Here is an 11511-nt window from a genome sequence, read left to right on the forward strand (position 1 = left end):
ACCACTGTAGGAGACAAGTCTCTGTCACTACCCTAACGTCTCTAGCATTATTGAAGGTTCTGAGAGTGGGTCTTAAGAAAAGAGATGAGCAGAGATTCACTGTTTAACTATAGATATTCTAAAGGGACCACAAATTGATCACAATAGAGAAAGTGAAAACACTGGAGACAACTGTTCAATTCCCATTGGCTGGAGAGCTATATTCCCAGCAATCCCTGTGCCATGAGATTTTTGGGAAAGAAATTTACAAGTCATTTCATCACTGGGTTAACTAATCACTCATTTCTATTTCTACCACAGCTTCTGCACCTCAGAAATTAAGAACCATAAAATCTGAATCTCTGGAAGATTCCAAACCAGTACCTGAAAAGGAGAGAGCAATGGAATGCAGCTGTAATCATTCCCCAGAGCCCAGTACCCCCTCTAGAGAAAAAGAAATCTCTACTATCTCAGCAAGCTTGCCATTTTCAACCACACTAGAGAAGAGACAGGATTCAGAGGGAGCCACAAAGATCAGTGAAAGCCACCAGAGTGAGCTCAGTGCTCAGCAGGAGAGCTCCAGGAACAAAAAGGAAGATGCTATGTTCCTTTCAGAAATGGTAAGTTGGCAGAACTGGCTAGCTAGTCTAACCTGGAGAACCCTCTTCCCCCTGCCCCATTTTCTTTTTTTTTTTCTTTTTGGAGAGGGAAAGGCAGGGCAGTTGGGGTTAAGTGACTTGCCCAAGGTCACACATCTAGTAAGTGTCAAGTGTCTAAGGTTGGATTTGAACTCAGGTCCTCCTGACTCCAGGGCCGGTGCTCTATTCACTGCACCACCTAGCTGCCCCATCCCCTGCCCTATTTTCTAAAGTGTTCTTGCTCCAGTTGAAAATATTTCCTTCAAGACTAGAAGTGATCCCAGACATCAGAACAGCGTTGCAGTTTCATGTTGAATTTTTCATATACTTAAAAAAAGAAAAACAAATTCACATGAGAGATTTTCAGTTTCATGTATAAATCTCCTCTATGAAACTGTGCACTTTATTTGGTATTTAAGATCAAAACAAAAAAAAGTTAAGATTATGAAAAACAAACCCCCGGGAAAAGAATTTTTTTTTACTTTTTTGTTTTTTGGAGGACAATTGGGGTTAAGTGACTTGCCCAAAGTCACACGACTAGTAAGTGTATCAAGTGTCTGAGGCTGGATTTGAACTCAGGTCCTCCTGACTCCAGGGCTGATGCTCTATTCACTGCGCCACCTAGCTGCCCCCCCCCCCCCCAGGAAAAGAAATTAGAAAAAATTTTAATAGCTAGGACTAGAAGGGACCATGGAGATCATATGACAATTTTTTACAAATTATAAAACTCAGACCCAGAAGGGTTAAGTGGCTTGCCTCAAAATACACAGTTACTTAGTGCCCAGCCAGAACTTTAAAAAATCAACCAACAAATCCAGATCTGTCTCCATTCCAACAAGTCTTTTCACTCTACCAAGGATTCTTTCCTCCAAAGCATATATGAGCCCAAATAACTAAGTATGTAACAAGTGTTTCACGAGTGGCAGAAAGCATTTAGAAGGAGTGTTTGAGAAATGCTGGGAAACACAGAGGGTATCTAGGTGGAATGGCAAACCACTCTAATACCTTTGCCAAGAAAATCCTCAATGGGATCACAAAAAGTCTGACACAACTAAAAGTGACTGAACAACGAGGAAAACACATATCAGAAATTCTACACTAGATTATTTTTCAATGGGAGTAGGCCAAGATTTGAGGTAGGGAAATTTTTTAAAAGTTGAAAACTTTCCCAAATCCTAATGATATTTCCCCAATTCTAAATGAGCCTTTGGGTTTTGATGTTTGTTGAGTAGAGTAAGGGATAGGAAGAAAAGAAGCTAGAATCTTGACCACATTATGAGGGAAGACAGGGGAGTGACAGACTAGTAAAGTAAGTCAAAGCCTCGGGCAATTAGAATTCCAAACTTTGGTTGTCGCGGTCCTGTTTGGTATAAGTTATACTTAAGTGAGATATGTTTATAAATTCATCATCCATTTATTAATGACAGCATTATTTGGAGGAACCTAGGGATGTACCTAGCATGAGTATGTTCACAAACTAGCTATTATTTCAGTTTCCCTGACCCCTGCAATAGAAAGCCCTGGTGAATTTCCTGTAGAATGTGAGCTCCTTGAGGACAGAGACTATTTAATTTTTGTATTTGTAACCCCAGTATCTAGCCAGTGTCTTGCATGTAGTAAGGGTACAATAAATGTTTGCTGAATGAATGAATGAGTAAATGCATGAATATAAGAACTGGGGAAAAAGCCCTGCTAATCGATAAAGGAATTTGTGATATATTTCAGGATGAAGATGACTCTACAAGTGCCCTGATATGGCCTGAGATTCAACAAGAGCTGAAGATCATTGAGTCTGAGGAAGAGCTCCAGGCCCTACCATCAGCTGCTCCAAAGATCAGCACAAGTCAGCCAATTCTTATTTCAAGTCCAAAGACCTTCCTTTCTCCTTGGGCAAGGGGCTTCTCTGATGACTCCAGCCTGTCTGCAGTTAGCATGGAAGAGACCACAGATAAAACCATCCTGGCCCCACCTCCAGAGGGTGCTATCATCCCCATAACTGGAGTCCGAGGAGACCCAGAACAACTCCACAGTCACCAGAGGACCGAACAGCCAACCGAGCTGTTGTCTGAACAGAATAAGCAGGGGGACTCTGCACAAACTCCCATGCTGGAAATGATTCCACTTGATTATGCTTCTCCACAGGATAGTCTCCTAATGGACAGCTCAGGGAATCTACATTCACCTCCCCCAGCTCTAGAGCAAACTCTTCAGAAAGAAGACTCCGTGACAAATAGCCCTGAGAGAACAGAAACTTCAGAGGCTATGGGAACAAATCCTCATTCAGACCAGACCCGGGCTGTAGACAGTCCTAGTGACCCCAGCAGCTTCTATCAGAGAGAAGAAGTTGTTCCAGAACAGGGGGAAAAGCAAAGTCCCAAGGAGAAGAGAGAGAAATTGGCTTCAGGGGGAGAAGGCCCACTTAGGGAATTTGGGGTCTTGCCATGTAGAGAGAGGGATAGAGCCAGTCTAATGCAGGAAACTTTTGACTATGATGAAGAAGACACCTCCACTGACATGGCCCCACAGAGTTTAGAAATGGTAGAGCCCTGGGAGGATCACCAATGGGTCACAAGCCCTCTTCATTCCCCAACACTGAAAGATATTCAGGAAACTCGCCCACAAGAACTCCTCCTTCAAAAAGGAAGAGAGAAGAGGCTCCCTCATAGACCCAGTTTCGTTCAGAGTCATTCCCTAGACAGCGAAACTACCATGAGAAACCAGTGGACTCATCCATTCCCTTCGTCAAATAGCTGTGTCAGTTTGGGATCATTAATGGCGTTTGACCCTTTACAGCTGCTGCCACCCAACAGAGAAAAAGGTGAATGGGAAAAGAAAGCACCAGGACATTCCAAAGAGCTCCCAGAGCCAGGGGGAACAGAAGATGCCCTTGGCATGAATTCAGGGAGAGACATACAATCCAAAACAGTAAGAACTAGTCCTGTCTGCTTTACAGAGAAAGAAACAAAAATAGATCAAGAAAACCTTCAGTCAGAGCCCTCAATGCCCACGAATCAACAAGGTAGCTGTGACTTAGGATCTGAGAATGTCAGGGAAAATCGTCCATCCGGAGTTCAGGACAAGGCCAGCCCTGGAATGCCTCTAGTTACCAAAGGTGAGTTGCTTCCTTCCCCCAAGTTACAGCTAAAGAATAATGACTGTGTGCCTCCTAAAGGGAAGAACAGACCCTCTTCCCTCAACCTGGACTGTGTGCCTCTTGTAAATGACTTCTTTAGGTTTGAGAATGTGATTTCACTCAGCTCACCTGGAAGCCAACTGTATGACCAAGGAGAAGCTAAAAGGAAAGATCCCAACTATCCATGGTCTCCCATCTGTATGACCTCACCTCACAGTAAAGCAGACCCCTGGGGAGTTCACTGTGGTCCCCAGGACCTAGATATGGTCACTCATGCCTTAACAGGCCGCCGTAATTCTGCCCCTGTGAGTGTATCAGCAGTGAGAACTTCCTTCATGGTCAAAATGTGCCAAGCTAGGGCTGTGCCTGTCATACCACCTAAAGTTCAGTACACTCAGATTCCACAGCCACTCCAGGCTCAGAACACAGGGGAAGATGTACTTGCCCCTATAGAGAAGGCCAAAGCAGAGGCCAGCCCAACTGGTGGGACATCTCCAAAGTCTGCTAGGGATGACTCACCTCCTTCCTTAGGGAGATCTGGAGAGGAGAACCCAAACCAAGAAGGAAAGGGAAACAATGATGCCATCCAGATGGACTCCACATCTTTTGTGTCTGATGACCACACCCTTTCTCCAGATCCAAGTGTGTCCTGCCTCCTCTCCTCCCAGGATGCTTCAGTACCCTGCAGAAAACGTATATCAGAAACAGAACCATCTGGAGACAATCCACTTTCTTCAAAAATTGAGCGGTCATCTGGAGCTTCCAAACCTTTCCACAGGTCAAGACCAGGAAGACCTCAAAGCCTAATCTTGTTTAGTCCTCCCTTCCCTATCATGGATCACCCATCTTCCTCTTCAGACTCCAGGGTCTTACTTTCCCCTATCAAAAGTCCCACCCAAACAATTTCTTCTGGTCTCATTTGTGGTGAGCTGGCTGAGAACACATGGATGACCCCAGAAGGAGTCACACTTAGGAACAAAATGACTATCCCTAAGAATGGCCAGAGACTAGAGACTTCAACCAGTTGCTTTTACCAGCCCCAGAGAAGATCAGTAATTCTGGATGGAAGAAGTGGGAGGCAAATAGAATGACATCAGTTTACCTACCACTCCTTTACTTGGAACCTTTTACTCTGTCTTAAAAGACTACAGGGCTCTGTTAAGATTTGCCTAGGTATTATTTTATGGCCAACTCTTTTATTCCAGGGAAAAGTTAGCCAGCTTTGGGATTTTCCAGGCCTTTTGTTTCCCTTTTTTAGCTATTCTTGAGGCCATTCATGTATTCATTAATACTTACCAACAGGATTGGGGTGCTAAGTGGACAAACAAAGGGATGAAATTCAGATCATTCCATTTTCCTGCTTATTCATAGCTGAAGGGGAGACATGTTCAGTAAGAGAGATGGCTAAAACGCAATTTGGAAATTATTTGTGAATTGCATTTATTCATCCATGCTATCTTTATCTAATACTATTGAGAGTTGGTCATAATAATACCCTTTGCAACAAGAAAAATCTTTTTTCCTGTATAAGAAGACATTGTTTCTGAGGTTTCTGGTTTCTTGCTTTCCTTCATATTATTTAATGCTTTTTAAAGCTCATGCTTCTTTAGTACCTTTTTCTAATATGCTTTATAAAATTCTACTATCAGAAAAGAAAGTAGATTTGGAAGTATAAACCTACTGTGCCCTTCGAAATTCAGGCAGGTGGATTAACAAATACACTCTTTCCTTGGAGGTCTCACATCTGTGCATGCCACCAAGCTGGTGCCACTGGCTAAAAGTACAGCATAGAAAATAAAAACACACAATAACAACGCCTGTGATTGACACCAATTAAAAAGAGACTTTCTTATTTGTATTTAGCAGTGTGTGAATTTGCCTGCCTTTCTCATTCACATTCCCAGTAACTCAGAGAAAGACATTGAGGGCTATGATAATGATGGATGCTCTTTTTATTTGGGAGCACTGCAGTGTTAAATTGGAGCTATTTTGCTTCCCTCCAAATCTTCTTTCAAATGTCAATGAAAGAATATGTTATAATATGTAAATGGCCTGTATAGAAAATCTGGGATGGTGCCAGTACTTTTTAGCTAGTGAAGATAGATTTCTCCTTATCCCCTCCTCCCTGAAAGGGCTGATTCTTGGGGGGAGACAGTGGCTAGTAACAAGTCCCCCCCCCCCCATCTATCTCAAGGTAAGAGCTACCCCTATAGAAGATATATTTTAAGTCTAGCCAACAAATCACCTCCTTTCTTCCTGCCTTCCCAGTTCTCATGGACAGATTTGAGAGAGTCCTCTCTCCATTCATTTGCATGCTCATACATGCTCCTTAGAATTCTTTCTCTAGATACTTAAGAATCTAGCCTGACACTCCTCTAGCCCCAACAGTTCCTCCTTCCTTATTGGATGGAAGAAAAAAAATCCAAGCATGATATGGAGCTAGGTTTTTGAAAAAAAAGCACTCCAGCTTCAATCCCACATAAGACAAAATAAACCTATATACCAGTTCATTTACTCTGCTAGACCAATAAAGGAAACTTTCCTTTGAATAATTTGAATAAATAATCCTTTGAAACTTTGACTTTGAAGGTCAAATGGAGATGTGTCCGTATTGGCAATGCTTTTGCTAGTACCCTGTCATCTCTCTGCCCTCCCCATCGTCTTTTCAGGTCAAATCCTGGCTAAATCTAATACTCTGCCCAGGTTCAGTCACCTAAGAAGAATTGGACAGAGATGCTGCCCTGTCCTGGCTTGGTGGCCTTTCACTTTTTCCCCAATTACCAGAAAAGTAAACATGAATTTTTTTTTTTATGGACTGGTATCATAATTAGAGATATCTGACAGGCCATTGTGTAGGGATATTGAGTTAGTTGGTTTGGGAGAGAGTCCTACATATCAGCGGAATTGAGACAGGTTGAACAAAGAGGTTAATGATCTTTGGCTGGTTTTGATGCATTCTTAGCAGGGGCAATAAAAATGGTAAATAAGCACAGCCGAGGAGGCAGATATTTAGGCAGTAAGACAAGATGATCTCCTTAAAAATTGGACTGTTGGAATGGGTTTGATGGGCATATAATGTTATTCTGGAGTTAGATTAATTAAAAATAATTGGGGTGAGATTATTAATTTGGTGTCCAAGAATTTCAAGTGTTGGAGTAATTTCTGGTGCCAAAGATATATTTCCACCCTTCAAAAAAAATAAGTTTATGAGACACAATTCAATTCCTAGGCTCTCATCAGTTCCTCTTGGTATGGACCATTCTTCCTTCAGCTCTCCCATATGAACTGCACGTTAAAACACAATTAGAGCATAAATGATGAGAGCTTCAGCATTTTGCTTCAGAGTCAGGAAGCCTCTGAGCTCAGTAAAGGGATATTTAAAATATATTGTGAATATTTTGAATTCTTGATTACAACATACTAGAGTATGTTTTTGTTATTTTGCTATTACACTGAAAAATCATTGGCTTACTTATTAATAAGTGACTACATTTTCATTGCTCAATGTTTGATTTCATATGTGTGTATATACATACATACCATACATACAGACATGTGTATACTTATATACACATATGTCTTCAATTTGACTTATATTCAAGATCCTAAGTGGATATTCTCAAAATATACATTGGAATTTGTCTAGAGACAGACAGGGATATTCTTTCTTCTCTCTACTGTCCTTCTTAAGCCAGTCAAATTGCACAGGCGTACCATGCTGACTTTTCTTCAGAATGCTTCTGCTAGAATTTGAGATACTTATTCTGTTTTCTATGAATCATTGCCCAAAAAAAGAGTGATACCTTCTTCAGTCTTCTATTTGATTCCTGGAGAAATAGACCCTAAACTTAACGAAGATTTTCTCAGGCACTGCTTTATATGCAGGTCTGGTACTAAAGAAATCCTTTCAATAAATGGTAAATGGTAAAGTAAACCCCTCCAAGACTTACTGTAACACATTGAAACCACTGAGTAAATAGTGTCCCATCTACTGTCATTGTCCAGTGAAGAAAAATACGTTGGGTTTTCCCATTCATTCACTTAGTTCATGCACTGAAATCCTCTGGGAGCAGAAGCAAGTCAAGGCTGGCCATCTGTGACTGGGGAAGTTACGATGCTGGGTCATTTCACAGTGTGGCTGTTGTAGGAAGACACTGCAGCATTATAGATCTGGTCTTATGCTAGAGAGAAAATGGTAATACCAGTTCCTTGGGGAATTCCCCAAATCATCTGAAGTCAACTGATAAAAATTTTATCCCATTCAAACGTATGCCATAAGTAGAGAAGGAGTTGATTTTAGTCACAGAATAGTCAGTGTAGGCCAAGACCTGATGATCCTACTGTCAAAATAAACTAGATTCAAGGTATCTATCTGGAGAATTCAATTGGAAATTGAAGTTTTGGCTTTTAGTTTGATTCATTTGAATAGAAAGGAAGGCTGATATAAGCTATAGTGAATTCTTAGTCAAAATATTGCCAAGGACATTAAAGATCCAAGCACCAACCAGCAGCAGTAATGGTAAATTTTAAGTGCCTGCTATGTACAAGATATTCTCACAGTTTCATCAATATTTATAAAAAAGATTTATTTATGAACTAGAAACACTGAATACAGAAACTGGGATTGGGAGAGATTATGTAATGTTGATTATGTAATGTTACGCTCTATGCTTACTCATTTACAGATAGGTATTGTCCAAAGGCTGCGTAGTTCCCACCAAAATTGGAGTACCATTTTGAGACCATTTAATACCAAACGAAGTGTCAACAGATTAGATAACCATCTGTGCCTTCTCATCCTGCATGATTTTTTTTTCCATTTTCTCCAGACAATGGAGAAAATACTCCATAAAAGAGTCTATGCAATGTGCTGAGAACCTCTTAACATTCTATTGGTGCCAGTGCCAACACGGGGATTGTCTTTTTGTAATCTCTCACACTTGCTCCAATGTCCACTTCCCCTCCTTTTCTAATATATGTCCTGGATGGTCCCTTTAAGGTTTATATTAAATAAATAAATCCAGGAATATTTTGCAGGAGGTGTTTGGACAATATTCCAGCTTTCAGTGTTTTCCTTTGATGGCTTTGATGAACTAGTTCTAGTTAGGCAGGAATTTGTTTTGCATATTTCAAGTCAGAACTAAGGTTCAAATGGTTTTTAAATGACCCTAGATCCTACCTTCTTATCTGAAAATGGGCAGGTTCACATGTGATATTATTCAATGGTGAATTTTAGGTTCTTGAAGTTAGATAATTATATTTATTTCTATTGTTTCTTATATGTCAGAATCAGAAAAGCTAGCCCAAATTGGGTAAAGAGGGAGGGATAGTAGGGAACAAGGAATGTCTACATGTGTCTTGGAGTCTCCTACATGAAGGGACACTACTGAACACCAGATTTACATGTCTGGAATTGGGGTGGAAGATCTTGGTTAGATGTATGACTCAACCTAGCTAGATGAGTCATGTACTGTATTATGGCCTAGTCTCTCAGATGATGCCTTGAAGCTTAGGGTGATGTGTTCCCAGAAAGGTAATTCCAGATACTTTAAGGTTTGGGGGAGAAATGGGGCAGACCAATCTTTAGTCTGAGAAAGAACAATAAGTAGCCCTCACCTAGCTCAATACAACCCAATTTTAGCAATTAAGGGATAGAGAAGGAAGTGAGCAACTGTCTAAACATGGAGGTGACAGTCTAGGGATGAGGAGTGATTGGCTGGGAGCTCTATCATTTCAGAAAGTACATAAATGGGGATTATCCCAGTGTGTCAGGCACACATACAACAGTATTTCTTGATAGTAAGAAGGGAAATGTGAGTGAGGGTTACTTTTCTAATAAAGTGAGAGAGGGTAAGTATAGGGAGGACCACCATAGTATTGGAATGTGTTACTGAATGAGTTACAAGGCTTTGCAGTAATTTAGCGCCATAGTACTTCCTCATTTATGATTTTGCAAGGTGAAGCACTTTTCCAAAGGTTTCTATTTGAAAGCCACAGGATTTCAGTTGTGTGCTGAAATTCACAAACCTGTTTTCCAAGGTATAATCAAAATATTTTTTCTGATTTAAAATAAAATGTATGAATAAATATTACATTAAACTTATACAGAGAAACATATAATGTGTAATTAAAGATAATTGTTATGCTTCCAAAATTTATACTAATAAATATTTTAAAGTATAGCGTTTGTGCTGGGAAAATGAACATGAGGAAACATTGGGATGCTCATTAGAACTTGGTCATGTCAATGACAGAATAAAGGAGTATCCCCTATCCATTCACAGGGTCATGATTTTGGATTGCTTGGGCTTTGTTTATGGTAATTTCTGGGGTTGGGGTGAGGATTGGGAATGGGGTAGTGTTGGCCTTGATAAAATTGGCACAGGAGTTTTATGCTGGAGTTGACACTAGGGTAATGTTGGTATGGCACTGTATTTATTGGCACTAGATCACAGAGTATTAGAACAGAAAGGTCCCTAGAGATCATCTAAGTCTAATTCCTACTCTCCCACCCCCATTTTACAGATGGGAAACAAACTCAGGAGAAGTGGCTTGCTCAAGATCACATAGCTAATTAGTGGTAATTAGGAAGAAGCCACTTCTCACTCTGCACTAAATCATACTTAGTTTTGGACCCACTTTCAGGTCCAGTGTTTAAAGTGGAGGTGGAAGGGCTGGGTTTGATTATGCATGCTTGCAATCTCTGCTACTGGGGAGGGTGAGGCTACAAGCTCTATAGTTCTGAGCTGCAGTGGGCTAAGCCAATTGGGTGTCTACAGTAAATCTGACACCAGTATGGTGAGCCCCCAGGAGCAAGGGGTCACTAGGCCTGGCTAAAGAGGAGTGAACTAGCCCAGGTTGAAAATGGAACAGGTCAAAGCTCCCCTACCAGTCAAGGTGCATGAATGGCTATAGCACTTACAGCCTAAGTGAGTTAGTGTGAGGGAGACCTAATTGAAAAAAAAAATGGAGGTCAAAGGAATGGCCATTGACAGGTTAACATAGGGTTGGGACTTTACATTATAACAGCACTATGTACTGCCTCTCGGGCCAAACTTCTAGATTGACAAAGTTGAAGAAACTGCATTAACACAGACCAGATTCACCTTGATAGGCAGTCCTTTTTGATGCTGACAAAGAATGATCTCTCAAAATATGGATGTCTAGAAAAATCTCAAAACCCAGAGGAAAATATACTTACTAGGGAAAGTCTGATGACAGCTTCTACCAGAGAAAAATCCTGTCCCCCAATTATTATAAAAGCATAACTTTACAACTATCAAAAGATAACTCAGGAGCCACCACAATTTCTCATATTGGTGCCAGTGCCAACACTGGGATTGTCTTTTTGTAATCTCTCACACTTGTTCCAATGTTCACTTCCCCTCCTTTTCTAATGTGTGTCCTGGATGATCCCTTTAAGGTTTATATTAAATAAATAAAACCAGGACTATTTTTAGGAGGTGTTTGGACAATATTCTAGCTTTCGGTGTTTTACCAGACTAGCAATCTTCTTGAGAACTTGGGCTCAATTTCACTTTTTCATGAGCCCAGAGCTAAGTATAGTCTTATCTTTTAGGCTATCCTAGGCCTCAGCTAAAGCCCAGCTAATCCCCTTTGGACTCTACTTCTACATTACTAAATTTTCCCAAGTTATTCTAGATTGTGAATGATTTGTGTCCAAGTCAAGCCCTGAACTCCCTCAGGAGAAGAGGTTTCTAGACCAGAAATTAGTCAGCCTTTGTGGGTAGAGTTGGGAAC

The 11511-nt window shown here is 40.8% G+C and overlaps 1 protein-coding gene across 1 annotated transcript in view; it reads left to right on the forward strand.

Moving 5' to 3' along the window:
• The window catches only part of ARHGAP31 (Rho GTPase activating protein 31), a 181513-nt gene extending 171581 nt beyond the window's left edge, over positions 1–9932 (forward strand). Inside the window, exons 11-12 of the mRNA XM_069069973.1 lie at positions 301–599; positions 2343–9932. Of these exons, the coding sequence (XP_068926074.1) occupies positions 301–599; positions 2343–4841 (2798 nt within the window). The 3' untranslated portion in view covers positions 4842–9932. The remainder of the gene's footprint in view (positions 1–300; positions 600–2342) is intronic.
• The last annotated feature ends 1579 nt before the right edge of the window (positions 9933–11511 follow it).

The sequence above is a fragment of the Petaurus breviceps genome, unplaced genomic scaffold, assembly GCF_028583685.1.
Source record: "Petaurus breviceps papuanus isolate PSGF00001 unplaced genomic scaffold, PetGlider_PUasm1.0 90792, whole genome shotgun sequence".
NCBI lineage: Eukaryota > Metazoa > Chordata > Mammalia > Diprotodontia > Petauridae > Petaurus > Petaurus breviceps.